Source organism: Pithys albifrons, chromosome 4 (assembly GCF_047495875.1).
Source record: "Pithys albifrons albifrons isolate INPA30051 chromosome 4, PitAlb_v1, whole genome shotgun sequence".
Classification (NCBI taxonomy): domain Eukaryota; kingdom Metazoa; phylum Chordata; class Aves; order Passeriformes; family Thamnophilidae; genus Pithys; species Pithys albifrons.
Genome location: NC_092461.1, coordinates 19,914,575 through 19,932,492, shown reverse-complemented (window position 1 = coordinate 19,932,492; position 17,918 = coordinate 19,914,575). Strand labels below are relative to the sequence as shown.

General features: G+C 39.7%; 1 protein-coding gene across 6 annotated transcripts in view; it reads left to right on the top strand.

The window, feature by feature from the left end:
- The window catches only part of FHOD3 (formin homology 2 domain containing 3), a 390,828-nt gene that overhangs the window by 53,970 nt on the left and 318,940 nt on the right, over positions 1-17,918 (top strand). For all 6 annotated transcript variants that reach the window (XM_071553603.1, XM_071553605.1, XM_071553602.1 and 3 more), the window contains exon 3: positions 3,177-3,241. In XM_071553603.1, the coding sequence (XP_071409704.1) occupies positions 3,177-3,241 (65 nt within the window). The remainder of the gene's footprint in view (positions 1-3,176; positions 3,242-17,918) is intronic.

Below are 17,918 nucleotides of genomic sequence, written 5' to 3'. Positions count from 1 at the left end.
TGCTAAATTGCAGCCATAAAATTAAATCTATTAAATACTTCTTAGCATTTTTTTACAAATAGTAGCCAACTGCACTCACTAAAACATATTGTGTTTTTAAAAAGTCATGTCAATAAAATTACAAGCCTTAGTTAAGAGTAAATTGCAAGCTTTTTTACATGTCTAGGTTTTGGTTTTAATAAATGAAGTGGTTTCATTGGAAATTCTGTTCCGCAGTGTATTTTTTAACCTATTTTGTTTTTAATGCAAATGGCCTGTCTGTCCCATCCTGCTATCAGGACAGACTTGCCTACAGGCATACTTTTTAATGCCATTCGGCAAGTACTTCATGAGTCTGTGAAATCATGAATGGAGTTCAAGTGACTCCTTTTTTTGGCATTTATTGTAAGATGCTTGCCATGAAATTAGTGTGTGTATAATTGTGAATGTGATAATTTTCAGAGGTGATCTTCGTTTTGCAAAACTGTTAGTCATGCCATGTGATAGTCAAAAGCATTCAGCAGGGAATTGCATAATTTTTGTGTTTTACATGTAAGTTACTTGTCTTATTATAGTTAGCTTCTGTATGGTAAATGTGGTACGTCTAAACCCCACATAGTGCCTCAGTAGCAATGACCATAGTGCAGCCTGGGAAGGAGTGGGGGAGTGCACCACTATAAGTGAGTTACTGGGGTTTGAATCGTAATGATTTTGGTAGATTGAAAAAATTGCCAATGAGAGATAAGAATAAAAATGAATGTTTGTTTATGTGAGAATTTTGTGTCTTAAGAGGTATAACAGTTGGGATGATAGTGTTGAACTGAACCTGCAGCAGAGAGCTTGAAGCTCCAAGTTTTTCTTTAAGTTTTCAGGGGTCTTTGTAGGGAGGTGAGGTAAGGGGAAAGCAGTGCCACTACTAAAGCTGGGAGAGCTAGCAAAGGAAAAGGTATTCACAGAATCATAGAATCATATAATTGATTGGGTTGGAAAAGACCTCCAAGATCAAGTCCAACCCTTGGTCCAACTCCAGTCCGTTTACCAGATCATGGCACTCAGTGCCACGTCCAATCTCAGTTTAAAAACCCCCAGGGATGGTGAGTCCACCACCTCTCTGGGCAGGCCATTCCAATGCCTGATTACTCTCTCTGGAAAGAATTTTTTTCTGATATCCAACTTAAACTTCCCCTGGCGGACCTTGAGCCCGTGCCCCCTTGTTCTATTGCTGAGTGCCTGGGAGAAGAGACCAACCCCCACCTGGCTAGAACTTCCCTTGAGGTAGTTCTAGACAGTCCTGAGGTCACCTCTAAGCTTCCTCTTCTGCAGGCTAAACATCATATTGAGAAACATCATGCACTGAATTTTTAAAAAAAGAGGGGAAAACTGTATTAAATTGTAATGGGCCTGAATTTCTACAGGCCTTAAAATGGGGCTGATTTCTTTCACTCTGATTGATAGCTGAGCACTACTTGCTCTCTGCTCCTCTACCAGAGCACCACCCACCTGTTAAAATATGTAGGATGTGAGCACAGGCAAAGACTGTGTCCAGCCAGAATGATGGGAGATGTTTAGGTGGGCAAAGAATCAGTCCTAAACCTGGAACTACTCCAGGAAATACTACAGTCCAAACTACACACAGATCTTTTGGGGGCAATAGCATGTTGTTGCTTGGCACACTTCAGAAGTTCTTAAGAGAAGGGCTGTACTTTGCCCTCTTTGTCCTAATGATGTTCAAGCAGACCCATCAAAGAGTAATTTCCATTAAAAGTTTGTTGTTGCTATTGTTTTGGTTTTTTATTTGTTTGGTTTTTCTAATATATGTTAATTTTTTTTTTAATCTATAGGAAAATGTTGCTATTCTGAAACTGGAACTAAGTCCTCTACTGCAGATACATAGTTCCATGTGAACCGCTTCTTTGAGTTCCTTACTCTGCCTTCTTTTCCCCCTACGTTTTTCCAGGGGCAATATTCTTCTGCAAATACATGTCACTACTTCACTGACCTGCCTTCCCCTGCAGATTTTTTAGGGAAATGGCATAAAACATGTTTTACCTTATTTTTTTTCATGAAAATAATTAAAGATATTTTTGTTCCTCAAAAGAACTGTGGGCACGATACCAATAAGGTGGGGAAGCACCTTTGTTGTTACTGGAAGACTGTGGGGTTTATAAGTTACATCTAGTAGAAATGCTGCTGGTGTAAAGGATTTGCCCCTGAAAACTCTCAACAGAGTTGCCAGGTATATAACGGAGGAAGGTTTGTTGGCTTGTTCTCGAATCTATATATAAGAAATGGGTCTAGACTTGGTATGACACGCACTAAGCTTCATCTAAGTGTGTTCTAAAAACAGGTTGGCTTCATGCATGTTTTCCTATGATAAATTCACTGAATCACAGAATGGCTGGGGTTGGAAGGGACCTCTGGACACCATCTGGGCCACCTAGAGCCACTTGTCCAGGAGTTGCATCTTTAGTTTTAGAGAAAAGTTCGAGAATATGCTGCTGTGCAAACAGAAGAGGCATTTGGCTTTTCTTACCCTCCCACCTTCCAACAGGAGAGCACGTTTGGGTGCAGAGACAAGGTGCTGTCCACGTCCTCATGCAGTTTGCAGGTGTAGCACCTAGAAATCGAGAACAGTGCTCTTGTTCAGGTTGAAGAAATGGGCATAATACTAATTTGTTTGTAAAACAAATGAGGTATGTAGCAGCTAATTAAAATACTCATTCCATTTAGTGGAATCAACCTCTTGTTTGAACTTGCATTTTTTTAATGCTTGACTATACCTAAAGTATTTCTGTGAGAATTAAAATGTGCAGTCATGCCTTGGTCCTTGTCTAATACAGATTTCAAGAGAGGCACTGTGGTCATTTGACCTTGGCGAGCTTCCAGATGCCCACCCAGCTGCTTTTTTGCTCCCCATCCTCAACAGTAAGGAAGGAAAATAAGATGAAAAGACACATTGAGTGAGAGAAAGATGGGGAGAGCACTTACCAGTTACTTTCATAGACAAACCAGGCTTGACTTTAAGAAAAAAAAGTATTGCAAATTAAAATAGCAATGCATTATGAGAAACAAAAAATTTGTAATACCTTCTCTTACCTCACACCCTTTTCTTCGAAGGCTCAACTTCATTCCTTCATTCCCAAGTCCTCTACTTCCTCTCTACACCTTTATATATTTTTGTTATCTTTTCTTTTTAGGAGGGGCAAGAAGCACAGTATAATTCTGAGGACCCAGCTGTCGGTCAGAGTCCACGCCTGTATTGGTAAGTTAAGTTCCACATGTCTGAAAGAGAGCAAATAAACAGAATTGATTTCGAAGAAGCAAATCTGTGGAGTGTCAATCAGAGTTGCTGTGTTCCAAGTTTAGGATAATGGCAAATACATTGATTTTTTTTGTTGTTGTTGTTCTGTTCATTTTGTGCTGAAATTAGATAGTATTAGTTACACTACCCTTGAAGCACGTTAAACATCCCAGGGAAGTTTAGTCTTTGCCAGTGAAATGTGATGGTTGGGGGGAGCTTTAGAGAATCTTTGATTATCTGTCTTGTCACAACCTTTATGTGTGTCCAAAGAAGATTGTGTTCTGAATTGGAAATGAGTTTTGATGAATTGTTGGCTGACAACTAACTAATGCATTTTAATAGGATGTAACGTTTTATTACTTCACATCTTGCAGATCTTGGCTGCATATTTGTCATTATCACAGTGTCAGTGTCCTAAAAACCCTGATTAAAACAATGCTGTCACGAGGTAAAGTCTAATGAAAGTCATAGAGTGCGTGTCAGTGGAGCTTTAGGGTGCGTGAACAGAGTATGGTGTACTGTGATGGTGTTAATATGTTCTCAAGTGTTCTGCGGAGCAGAATGTTTCACTAAATGTTAGTGACAAAGCTAATGCTCATGTTCTGGTGATAATGTGACAGATGTTATGAGAGGCTACTTTAAAAGGAAAAACTAAAAAAAAGTCCCGTGTGTCTGTGCCACATTCACCTGTTTTGTTTTCAGCTTCTCCACAGTAGATTCAGCACTCTAATAGGTTTAACTTGTTGTTGATCTTGCTTCAAAAGATGATAGCTGAAGCCTTGAAATATAGATATTTTCTTTTAAAGGAGGAGGAGAAAGTCAAAGTTTTGTGTCATTTCTACAGTGACACTGCTGTTGCAGGATTCAGGCTTTAAATACAGCTAAACTTTTTTCTCCTACCCCCAGGATGTGTTATGAAATGGCATTTCTGGGAATTTGTACTGAGCATAAGCAACCTACAGAATTCCTTGAATACCTCCCATTGAGAACGATCTCTAGGCTGCCTCATGCAGGAGCAGTTTCTCCTCTACTACCATTGAGTTGAGGAAGCACAGCAGAGCAAGCCTACGTGTAAAGTGTTAGAGGAGGAATAGACATGCTGCAAAGTCTAAGCTGATTTTATAAATGTGAATGAAATTAAGAACAGCTTGCAGAGGATTGTTCTTGTTAGCTCTGGAGATATATTTGGCAAAACAGACCAGTGCAGCAAGACAAGATTTGATACGTCTCCTGGATTGAGGTTTTATAAAAAGAATTTTCATGTAAAATCTTTTCTCCAGAGTGCAGCCATCGAGGAATTGGAGCATGTCAGGTTCTGAGCTTCTGCGAGTGGTTGCACTGTTGCTACATTTTCACTGAAGCTCCGTGTGGGCAATTAGGCATATTACTGTGCATGTATCTTAATTGTTCTTGTATGAAAGTGCATTCCCTTGTCCGATGCTGTTACCCTCTGGGAGCAGTGATGCATTCAGTGGTGAGTGCAGAGGAAGCCATGCTGCAAAACTTGAGTCCAGATCTCAAACTCCTAGAGAAGAGGTGTGTTTGGATATGCTTTTTTGGCTTGGTTCATTATAGGCAGAAGAGCCAAATCCAAGTTCTGGTTCTAATTTCCATTACCCCTGCTGAAATTTAGATTTTTGAGATAAGCTCTTTTTCAGCTCCTAGATTGATGTAAATCAAATGTGTGTTATTTTTTGGTATAAGGTAAGTTGAAAGAGTCAGGGAACACCCTGTGTTTCTTAGTACTGGCCTTGTTTGATGAGCTTGGCCTGACAGTATAACCCGTCACAGAAATAGGGTTGTTTCACTGGCACAGTGGGTACTACTTCTCTTCATCCTGCGTGTGTGTGTGCACATTAGCTTAGGCAGTCTCTTTTGAAATGTAAGCATTATGTTTAGAGGTTAAAAGATGTGTTACGTAGTTCAAATAGAAGTCAGGAACTTGAGGAATCTGAGATGGTGTTATGTAGAATAAAACTGTCTTGCATTGACTATATTCTTTCAGTCTTCACAATATCCTTGGAAAGCTTTGTGTGTAGCGATGCAAAGTCCCCAACAGAGAGCTAGGGCTGCTTTCTTAGAAGATGTGGTTTATTATGTAGCGACCTTTCTGCACAGTCTCCTGTCATGTTTGCATTCAGGGTGTTATTGTGCTCTTAAGAGCTGAGAGGTGTAAAGAAATAGCTTTCCTGCCATAAACTCTCCATTTGGAAGTTGGACCAACATTTTTTTCCTTCTTCCTAACTTATTGTATTTTTAAATTGGGGGAAATATAAAAGTGTTTGCGTTCAGATGTCCAGATAAAGTTTTCCATCATTACTGACTTCAGATCTCAGAGGAATTAATTGGACTTTAGCGTCAGAGCATGTATTGACTACAGGCCAGTATTTTCTGAGCCTTGGGAAGTCTTAGCAAGTCCCATGTCAGATGGGGTGAGGGTTTTTTTGTTGTTTTAAGCAGGACAGGGAAGGAATAATGATTAATAACTTGAGTGCAGAAGTTGGTGGTATTTTCTATCCTGTTGCATACCAGTCACTCTTAAACATCTCACTTAATTTAATTAATTAATACTCTTTTTTTTCTCTTAGTTTGAGTTCTTATGTTCACAGTAAGGACTTTCAGCATGGAGGAACAGATTTTCTTTTAAATATCACTCTACTTTTTCCCCATTTTAACTTCATCTTGATGAAATCATCAGGACTAATTAATAGGCAAGAAATTTAAGTGTGTTTAATACAAACTTCAGTATGTATATCAGAAGAGTATTACTGAAATCAGTTTTATTCAGGGAACTTAATTAATTAAATATTGTAGATGCATTTTTGTACTTGTTGGTGTTTTAAGACCTTAGCAGAGGAATCATAGAATGGATAGAGTTGGAAGGGACCTTAAAATCATCTAATTCCAACACGCTGACAGGATGGGGCATCTTCAGGTTCTCTGGGCAACCTGTTCCAATGCATCACCACACTCACAGTAAAGAATTTCTTCCTAACATCTAATGTAAATATACCCTTTCATTTTAAAACCATAGCCCCTTGTCCTATCACTGTCTGCCCATATAAAAAGTTGCTCTCCCTCTTTTTTCTCTAAGTCCCCTTTAAGTAGTGGAAGGCGGCTTTGAGGTCTTCCCAAAGCCTTCTCTTCTGGCTGAACAGCCCCAGGTCTCTCAGACTGCCTTCACAGGAGAGATGATCAGAGGGCTGAAGCATCTTTATTGCCCTCTAGACCTGCTCTAACAGCTCCACTTCTTTCTTGTGCTGAGGACTTCAGAGCTGGGTGCAGCACTCCAGGTGGGGTCTGGTCTCACAAGGGCAGAGTGGAGGAGGAAAGTTGCCTTCCTTGACCTGCTGGCCACTCCTTTTTCGATGCAGCCCAGGATGCAGTTGGCCGCCTGGGCCATGAGCACATCCTTAAATCACATAGTGCCAACTGTGGGGTTTTTTTCCCACAAGCTTTCAAATTTGACCTTTTATTCAAATCTCATTTATTGCGAGTTAATACCCCTGTGGGAAAAGTCTTTTTAGTATTTTTGGCAGCCCTATGACTTGGTATTTAGTTGTGCCTTAACATAATTTTAGTTTGTATATATCTAACAATTAAAGGTCTTAGCTGAAGCCTTGATAAAGTTTAATGTGAAAACGTAGCTATACAGAGTGAACACCAACAAGGTGTCAAAAGCTTCAGCCCCCAAAACTAAACGGCAGGTTTTAGAGCAACATTTTGACAGTGAAACTTCAAGGATCTTTACAAGCTCCACTTTTCCTGGACAATAATTTGGTTTAGCCATTAGATCCTTGCTTGGACAGCTCTGTTTACAGCTGTTGCTTCATTTATCTCTTCATTGCGTCCTGGAAGTTTTTTCTCAAAATCTGAGGTGATTTATGAGAGAAAAGGCATTGTTTGCTCTTATGTAACTGGATGCAGTATTTAGCTCAAGAGAGACACATGTCCTCTTCTAAGATGCTTATGCCTGTGATGTTGAATCAGGAGCACTGCAATTATTACAGGGAGTCATGTTTGGACTGGGTTCCATGACAATGACTTAGAATGATTCTGCCAAAAGAAGTTTGACATAAGCCTCAATTGTTAATACAATGTAATACAAGAAGAATGCAAACAACAAAAGTTGATGTGATTCTGAGTACATGTATTGACCTGGGATTACTTGGGAGTACTGTAGCTTGGAAGGTCAGCAAATGTTGCAAGCGTTATTTTAAATTTTACTACCTCTGTGTGTCAGTTTGTTACTAAAGAAACCCCCAAAAGCCCAAGCCAAACAAACTAAAAAAAAACAACCAACACCCACCCCACAAACAGTCCTCCCCGGTCAGTTATTTAAAATGTTTTTGTATTATAAAGTTACATTTTCTGTATGATTATAGTCCTTCCTGTATTTATGTAAAGCCTTTCTTTTATCTATCAATAGATTAAAACTAATTTTCATAGATATTGTGTATATTACATTCATAGCTTGATCCAGCAAGGGCTCTAAACAGTGTGTAAGTATATTACTACAGTAGCCTTCCTAAATGTATAATATAGCTTCCCTATTGGTTGTTACAACCATTTGATAATCCTGTTCTATTGGCTTTTGCATATGAGCATTTGCAGAGCTACTAGAGCACAGTGCTTGAGTGATCTGCATCGTGCCCACCCTTCCCCATCCATCCACAGATGTTCAGCAGCAGGTTATTCCCAAGTCTGTGACACAGAGGTTGCTGTGCTGCACAGTGGCTGTTTCTAGCTCCTGTTATTAGGGCATCTGCATTAACCAGCAGTGTTAGCACCAATAACCCAGCCTTTCCACAAAGCCCTTGGGATTATCTTCTTCATATCCCTTCACTCCTTATATCAGTTATGAAATGTAACCATAAATATCTGCTTGAGCCTGTATTGTTCTGGGGTACCTGAGGGAAAAGCTGTAATCTAGTTGTAGCTAGGGGGCTAGTAGAAGCCAGCTGTTTTTATATGTCCTCTAATAGCTGAACTATGCAGCCAGTACTTTTTTCCCTGCACAGTTTTCCCTTCTGCTATCCATTATGTGGACTTGTTGCATGTATTACAGCAGATATGATTACGCCCTGCAACTATTTATGCATCTCTTGAACCTTCTGCTAGGACTTGCTCCTCAGGCATGTGAAGGGACAGGTTCCTCCCCAGTGGAACCATGGTGCTTTCATGAAGAAAAATCCCTGTCTTGAGTCTGTAACTGCACCTGGCCCTTTGTTGCGGAGAAGTTAAGATACGTGAACTGAAGGGGGAAGAAAATGTGGTTTGTCCTCTTACGAGTAAAGCACTGAAGCGTAGAAAAGCCAGTGCTATTATGGTTAAGGAAATGTGAAACCACATTGCATTTCATTCTCTGAGAGCAGAGTTAAGCTTGTGCCTACAGCCCATGTTATTGGTACTGTCCCACACGAGATACTTCTCCCTGCAAATATCCTTACCCTGTCTCATCTGTCTGACATATGTGCTTTTGCCATGGGCTGAGCACCAGACTAGGCTTTTCATGGCCATGGACAGTGTGAAGTTTCTCTATTTCATACTTTAAAACTGATTTTTTTTTGTTTTTTGTTTTTTTTAAGGAATAAGCTATGTATTTTAAAATAAACAGCTTTCTTTTGGTCAGGGAGTTTCTAAACACAATAAGGAAAGGAGTCTTATTAGAAAACTTTCCTAAAGGAAGCGTAATTGTGGAACTGTGAGCTCTTCATTTGGACAAGTAGTGATATGTTCCAGTGAAAGAGTGGAACTTTGGGTTGTTTGAAGGACATTTTACAGTTTTATGTTCAGAGTTAGGCATTCCTAATAGAAAACATTTTCAGTTTGAGAGAGGGAACATATGGAGAGCATTAGCAGTTCAGTAAAACGTGCAACCAATTCGGATTTAATTTAAAGGGAACAAAAGAGGTGCCTTGAGAATTTGTCGGAAGCGCTGTGGTTTTGCCTTCTTTGCACTGATGGTAACAGGAGAGAGAGAGAGAGAGAGAGAGAGGTGATTTGAAATTGTTTTATCGAATATCTTCTTAGCATAATTGGGACCGAAAAGATTGTGATTAATGGATTTAATGGTGCTACACAGGCATCCTGCATGCATTATGGATTTGTAATCATGATATGCTTCCCAGGACTCTTGCTGTAACTTGGTAAAACTTATGACTTAAATGAAGATAATAAACAACATGTTTATTAGATGTAAACTGACATCACACAAATTGAAAAAACGTGAAAAGGAATGCCAGAGCTTGGGGGAATATTTTTTAAGGGCTAGGCTTTTTTTTTAATAGCATAATTTGAGTTTTAGTTAAGACAGTGCTCACAGTACTTACTGTGGCCTGCTTCCAGATGTGATTGGAGATATCTGGTTCAGCTCTCAAGCTTTCAGTTTGAGTGAAATGTGAAATAGCTGCAAAGGCTATGATAAGAATCCCTTTTTCAGCTTTTTAGGATTATTTAAATTTTCTTTCCCGAGAATGTGGAACACAGATTCTCTAAGTAAAATCCCCTGGTTCCCAGATCAGATTACTTTGTGAAAAATCTATCCATAGAAATAACTTGTGGATTTGCTTTAAAAATGTAGACCTCTTTAAACTGAAATATTAGACTTCTGTTGTACTCCTCATGCATGTGTTTAGTCTGCCTCCTTTGTGGGGACAAACTATGGTACTTACCCACAACTTGTGTGTCTTCTGTTATCTCACTGAGAAAGTTCTGGGCCAATCCTGTAGATTCTCAGAAGGTGTTTGAGACAAAGCAAGATTAGTCTCTGCATATTTAATTTAAATTATAATACTTAAAATAGACTTTGTAGCAAGAAGAACTAAGAAGATGTAGAGCAGAAAAAGCCTCCATTAGCAGTGGCTGTCACATTAAAGTGGCAGATTCCTTCTTTGGATGGACTTGTTCCAGGTTTGAAAGGACTGCTGTAGAGTGTGCTAGTGGGATACTTTTCTTGTCTTGGGAAGCTTTGTGTTAAAACGTGAAAGCTTATCTGACTTTACTCACACTGGGAAGTACTGCAGAAATTGTGTGAAGTGTCTTTGAATTGGGATGTCCTCTTTCTGATGTGTTTTTTTTTTTTTTGACAACTTTGCCCTTTATTTTTTCAAATCTGCGAGAGAATATTTAAAAAAGTCTTGTTTCTTTAAACAACAACAACAATAACATCAAAAATTCCTCAATCATCTTCAATCATACCTTAAAGGAAGCTGTCTCCTCATAAAGCGAGGAAGAAAAATTAGTATGGGGTATCCTAAAAAGTAGTAAATTAGCATGGGGTATCGCTATCAAAGGAGTATTTTAATTTTCTATGAGTATAGGAGTTTGTGTAGTTTCCTTAGAAGGAAAAGAAAATAAAAAAATTCTCTGCAACCTCTTAAATCAATAGCTGTTGTTAGTTTTCATGAAGTTTCCATTTGTAGCTATTTGCACTTACGTTATAGATATTCCCACTTATTTTATAGATACTTGTCCTGACAGACAAAGTAGTCTGTCCACTTGCAGTCAGTGTTCAGGCCGTTGAACTCATTTTACTGTAGATTGAAGTATAGCATGTTCAAGCCCTTAATTAGGGAAAAAAAATGTTATATTTATATTAAATAGCTTCAAATAAATTAGCATTACACTTGGAAAAGAGCAGAATGATTTGTTTTCTGCCTCCATGTAAACCTGCTCTATACAGGAGATATAAACTAAACAAATGAATTGGATTCAGATTAATTCTCTTGTTGTCCTGTTTCAAGCTTTACTCTGCTGCACTTATAGCAGCAAAACAAAATTAAGCACCTAAACTATGAAAGAGAAATTAGGAACTGCTACTTAAAAGCTGTGGGTTTGAAATACAAAATAGTGGTATTTCTTTGTGATGTTGTTCTCAGCCCTGCCACTGATTTAGCCTTGTTTGTAAGAAAGGCAGATGGAAGCTAATTTTGCTCAAGTGGACTTAGGTTAAATATAGTTGCTGCGTCTCTGAGGTGTTCTAAGATATATTGACCTGTACATGTAGTGTAATAGAAGGGCAGAAGTGATGTTCATAAAGCAGAGAATTATGCTACTATGGAAAGAAGGCTTCCCTTCTCTTCCAAATTTATCAATGCATGTAATGCTTTTGATGCCTTATGATGAACTATTTCATATTAACTTAAAAAAGAGAACGTATGTATGTCACTGAAATGCAGAATGAGGAGATGCATGTTTCCACATTGTCAGACTGCTTATTTTTAAAAATCCTAAGCAAAATGTGCAAACTCATGGTCAATGATGCTTCAAACGAATGCCAGTCACCAACTTGCTGTGAGCTTGCTGCAAGTCTGAGTATATGGGTTTCATATTTTCAGACCAGGACTATGTTGCTTCAGTCCTTACACATATTTAAAGGAAGGTTAAATTTTGTTACCACTGGAAGATATCACAGTGGGAGGTGGTATAAAATACATGAGGTTTAATAGTGCTGTTGGACTGATTTTTCATAAAGTTTGTTAACTTTTTTCCACAATTATATATAGTGGTAAATCCAGTATCTCATAATTCTACAGTCAAGAAATAGTCACTCTCTGTTGTTGATTTTCATCGTGGCATTCAAATAATGTTCTTTCCTTGCCTTCAGCTATCCTATTCTGTCTTCATTTATATTCTTTTCATCTTTTTCATGTGCAGCTGCTTTATTTCTGTAGAAATTAAGATGATTAAATTTGTAAATTGTGTGCCTCTCAATTTCTTTCTTTCTTGAAAGAAATACTTCAAAGACTGAGGAGCTTTAGTTAAATAGGTAGCAGAGTACCCTGATGTAATATATGTTGGTTTCTCTAAGACTTTCAAGTGGGGTATCCACAAAATCTGTCAAGTGTCAAGAATAAAGTGTTTGCTATCATGCAAGATATTGTGACAGTATCTTTGAAAGCAGTTAGATGGAATCCTCCTGTTGGCCTTAGAACATTCCATGGTCAAATGTGCTCATCAGTGGTGGAAGAACCACCACTCATTGTCATATAGTTTTGTACTTGTATGAGCTTGACAAAACTGGAAATTGAGGAAATCATGGTATCTCTGTTGGGAGAAGGGAGAGGGAGGGGGAGAGAGAGAGATGGCAATGTTTAATTGGCAATATTATGTAATGCAGAAGACTTGCTTAATTTCACAGCTTTTCATGTCTTCAGGTGTTTTCAGTCATGAGCTGCCCTATTCTGGGTGTAAGGGTTTCATTTTTTGGTTGATTGGTGGGGTTTTTTACATACAGAGTCTGCTTTTTAATAATGATATCAGCTCCTTTAAGTCTTTTTTTTCCTGCTCAAGACTGAACAAGGCACATAAAAATTTAGGCTCCAAAGGGGTAAAGTTACAACCTCTTAATTTAGAACCCTAGAAGCTACTGTGGCTGAGCAGCATGCTGTTGTGAGATGTAGGATGTCATAAGCCATGTCAATTCATATTTAGCAGTTTGAGATGAGTCTGGTATGTATGAAGTTGTATATCAGGTTTCTTTTAACCTTTCAAACATTAAATATTTATCTCTGGTCTTGCTATTAAAATGTGAAGGGGAGTGTTGGTATACTCTGTTCTTAAAAAAGGTCCCTTTTTCTGCAGGTTTATTTTTCCCTGTGACTCTAAATAAGGATTACACTTCAGCTTTAAGGGCAGTTATAACTCCAGAATGACTAAAACTGGTGTGTCAAGTTAACTTGTTTCTGTGCTGAGGAGTGAAATAAAAATGTTGGATGTGTTCCTTACTTCTTCTCATAATCCTAAATTTAGGTTCAATAGACACTTAAAAGCCATCAAATGCCACTGGAGAGATTTGCTTACTTCTTGCCTTTGTGTGGAATAGGAACAGCTGAGAGTGTGGAAAGCTTCTCGGCAGGTTGGGTACGGGAGGAGGCCTGGGACTGATCTCACTTGTGCCTGAGGGCTGGAGTTTTCCTCAGACCTTTTTACACCAGAGCTTATTCTGCAGGGTATGGGGACCACAGGAGCTGTTCTGGGCAGGGGATGATGATGATGATGCTGGCAAGGCAGCAGCCAGCTGTCACTGCCCTTCTGCCTCTTGCTACTCAGAGCATGCATGAGTGGTTCCCTGAACTCCATCAGAAACACATCAGGAGGCTTCCCTACATTTTTCTTTTTTTTATCATGCTTTTACTCTGAAATATTTGGTGTTGCACTGAGGAAAACACTGTAGAAAAAACATGGGTATGTTTTCATGAAAGGTCCAGCATCATATGTAACTAACCAGAGAACGTTTATAAAACCCTCACAAGAGAGTTCTGCCATGTTATTCACTTCTAAACCAGTATATTAAAAATATTGATTAAATTTTTATCAAGAAGAGTATGTTAAAATTCCCAGTATATTAAAAAATACTTGAGATCCAAAAAAAGTGGATGAAGAAATAAAATGCTCCCTATATCCTTGCTGGAATAGCCAGGTACTACTGCGATATTCTCAGGGATCGTGTACCCTGGGAGAGGGGAGCTGTGTGGATGCTCTGAACAGCCCCTCACAGCCCTGGCTGTAAGCACATATGTGCTTTTGACCAGAGGTTGGTACAAGTGATGAGTACACAAGCATTGATAGTTACTCGAGATAACACAGTGTGGGGCAGTGACTGGGGTTCCTGTATTTCCCCTCTGGGATTAGCGGTCAGCACATTGCTGTCACCGTGGTCCTCCTGTGTTATATTGTGTATTTTTGGTGTTGTGTGTGGTTTTCTGTTCTGTATGCTGCATGTTTCAGGCTGACAGTCACCTACAGATCCTTACTAGGGCTTTAGGAGTAGTTTTCTAACCTAACAGCTATGAGATTGAATCTTTTTGTTTTAAAGCCAGTAAAATGCATATAATTTTAGTACTAATGTAACAGGACCCAGGGGACCATCTGTGAGTTGGCAATACCTGTTTGACTAGCTGGCTGTTACCTTGGGGTGCTGGGTACTGTTTCCAGCTGGGCCCTGGGGATGCTTGTCAGGAAGGCAGGAAGTGGGAGCAAATCAAACATAGGAATGCCCCAAACCAGTTTGTAAATTTCTCTGTACAAAAAGACAAAACAAAATGCAATAAAAGTAGGAGGTGCTACACAGGAAAAATATTTTTGTAACTGTATCTGTTTTTTGAAGACTGACAACCCCTATTCTTACTCTTTAAAAAAAAAAAAACAAAACCAAAAAACCCACAAAACCCCTCAAAAACCCAAACCGCAGAAGCAGCCCCCAAAGCAAAAGCACAAACTGAACAACAACAAAAATATCATGGACTTAGTTCTCCTGTTATTTCTTTATGCCAGAAAAGGGGTAGGACTTTTGCAAGCCTAATTCAGCTGACAGGTTGCTTCAAGGCACTGGATGTCGTTCTTGTTCCTCATATTGCTTGAGCTGCTCTTGACTATGTAGGTAAAACCTTTTTCTAGGTAAAGCTTGGCTGCTGTACCACTGCCAGGAGTCCTCTTGTTGTCAACCTCCCAGTCATGCCAGGCATGCTGCTTGGCGCCTGCATTGGCCACTGGGCCCCTCTGTCATCGGGGAGCACGTCAGAGCATCTCAGTTATGTTCCTGTCCTGAATTGCTCTTGTTCCATTGACCATAAAGGGAACAGATTAGGGAGGGGAACTGCCTGGCTGAGACTCTCTTGTCGTTTTCTGGTTTCTGTCATCAGAGTCATGATAGTCATTCTTGACTGACAGCAGTTTTTATTGAAAATTGGTTCCTTGCCAAGCTCTGAACACAATTGCACTGATTTATTTTCCCTAGTTTCTGTCAGGATCTAATATGTAATTTGTGTATGTAAATTTACTTATTGGAATAACCCCTCTGAAGTTATAGTGGAATGAAGTTTGGTAGGAGCAAGTAAGATTGAGATTCAGGCTCCACTGGCTCTAAGGCCCATCATATGGCAGAAGCAAATGGAGGATGTCTTTGGTCTGCACTTATACCCAAGTGCTTTGCTAGGACTGAGGCAGAAATTATGGACGTTGGATCACAAGTCTCTGGGCAAATACTCACCTCCTTTAAGATTGTTTGGGATGAGCGTTGGTCCATTCTACCCTTATGGAACACCAGTCTTGCACTCAAATGAAATGGTGCTTTTTGATAATTTGTACCACTCAGTTTCCTGGTGGTCAGACATGCAGATGCGTCCCCTCCCAGCTTAAGAGTTTTACTCTAGTCTTTCTGACCAGACCATCCTCAGAGGAAGCAATCAGCTTCCTGCATTGCAGAGCCTGCTGTGTTATGTGCCAAGCTGCGAACACTGAAGGATTTGCTTTCTTTTGTGTCTTTCCCATCCTTGCTGTTACTTTTTTGTGTTACCTGATCATCTTTTGAGACTGATGCCATACAGTTGGAAGCTTTTGGAGGCCCCTGCTGCCTGCCTGTGCCACCTGTTGATGGATGGGTTGGTGTCAGGTGGACAGACAGCCCAGGCATCCTGCACACAGGCTGTTGCTTGTCTCTCCCTCTGTGGATCGGATCAGCAATACTTCCCTCATTTAGGTCCCAGTTGGAAAGTTCTTTTCCATGTTTTCTATGAATAATAAGGAAAAAGAGGAAGGAGAGAGTCACTTTGTAGGCTGTAGTTGTACCTGCCCCTCTCCCTGCTGAGAAAATGAGGGATCTGTTTTCAGGACAGCTGGATGTCCTGGGCGTCTAAATGAGGTACCTTATCGGAGGTGTCTGTGGCACATGTCAGCATTCACCCTTTCACCCTGTCTTCTTGTCAGATAGTGAAATGGTGCCGTACACTTGTCAATTCTGCCTTCTAGGTAATATCACAGCCAGAATTGCAGCAACTCAACAACATCTCAATGACCTTGTTGTACCTCTTGGGTTCTGTATTGCTGCTGTTTTTGTGCTTGCACATACGTGACCAACACTGCTTTGAATTTTTCTTTTTTTCTTACCTCATTGTTAGTGCATGAAGTGCATTACAACCTTAGTACTTCTTAACAGGGTTAGCTTGTTTTCTTTAGGAAGAAAAACAGTAGCACCGTTTGGATGAAGAGCCCAAATTCCTATCTGACCACCCTTTCTTTTCATTAATTCCTTGGGGTTAAGTGACATCAGAATTATGCAGGGAAATGCCTATATTTGCTTTTGTCAACCTCTAATTTCAGAGCAAAAGTAGCTGTTTCAGATGGAGCATTTGCTTGCAGATGTGTGTTTGTCATTTTGGAGCACCACATCCAATTCCAACATTGAGTTGTTTTAGTGCTACGAAGAAGTTTCTTGGCTGATTTAAACTCGTGTAGATCACCCTCTTCAACATTCACCCCTGCCTTGGTCTGTCCAGCAGTGGCTTGAGCAGCTCTGTCCATTTCTCTCTGCTGGTCTGATGCTTTTTCAGCAATCCTGTGATGCTCATGGGGCAGAGGAAAGTGTGTGTGCAGCCGAGTGCTTGGCTTCTTCCTCTGAACGTGAGATTCCCGAGCTGCTGCCTCATGACTGCTAAAGCAAGCTGCTTGCTTGTGCCTTTCGGAGCACTTAATGAGACTGAACAAAACACATGCTGGGGAACAAGGTGATGTTCATGTTCGCTGGATTCCACACATGTACCGCAAGTGACCTGGTCAGTTCTTCCCTTTGAAGTAATCCAGATTATATTTCTCAGGTTCGCTTCCTTGACAGTCTTAGTCAAATATAAAGAGATTAAATTTCTTGGAAAAATGGGTTCTCCTGAGAATGGGCATTTCTTTTCCATTTTGATTCAGAAGACTTTCATTAAAGACTTGTTACTGAATAGCCCAGTTATCTCAGTGTTATGTTTATTGTTCCATGTTCTCTTGATTTGAGTAGCTGCCTGCTACTTGGCTTCTCCACAGTTAGGAAGGATATGCTGTGCTGCTCATGTTCCAAGAAAATGAATGAACACCTCTGGACAGCTACAAAATAAATGCTGGTTAGTTAGAGATACTTGTTTTTCTGCTTTCAGCTCTGGAAATTTCCAGCCTGGATTTTGTTTTTTCTTAAGTGCCATCTTTCTTTAAGTACACTTTGACTGTTGCACAAAACTTGTTATCCTTTTCCTTTTTGCAGATGAATCACATGTGCAGTGGGAAAAACGTTGCTGTCTCTTGCCTGGAGAGTACTGAGCAGGTAGAAATCAGAGAGTCTACAGGCAGGATCTGTGGGAGCATTCCTGGGTAGTAAGATAAAAACTTACTCTGTTTTCGAAAAGGAAACCACTTTCTAACCCTTAGCAACCAAGTAGAAAGAATAATATGCTACCCAACCTTTGCAGCATTGGTTTGCAGATTAGGAAAGGTAATAATTTAGTAGTAAATAAATCCAGCAACCTCAGGAAGCAGTTGTGTGTAGTGAAGTTGTGTATTCATGGTCTCGCTGTTGTGCTTTGATGAAATAGACTTGCAAGTACATTGGGTGTACAGGTACAGTGCAAGTAAGAGGAGAACTAATTTATGGTATCCTGAATGATCAAAAGAAACTCTAAATGTGATTGCTTGATTTTGTAGATTATTATTTCACAGAAATTAATTAGGTTATTCCCAATAGATAACTTCTGATAGATTTTCATCTTCCCTTTTAAAAGAGTGGGCAAGCATGAAATGAATCACAAATGGACTATATAATGAAGTAGCCTTGCTAGATCAGGTCAAAGATTCATCTAGGCCAGCTCCTCAGTCCTCCTGATTC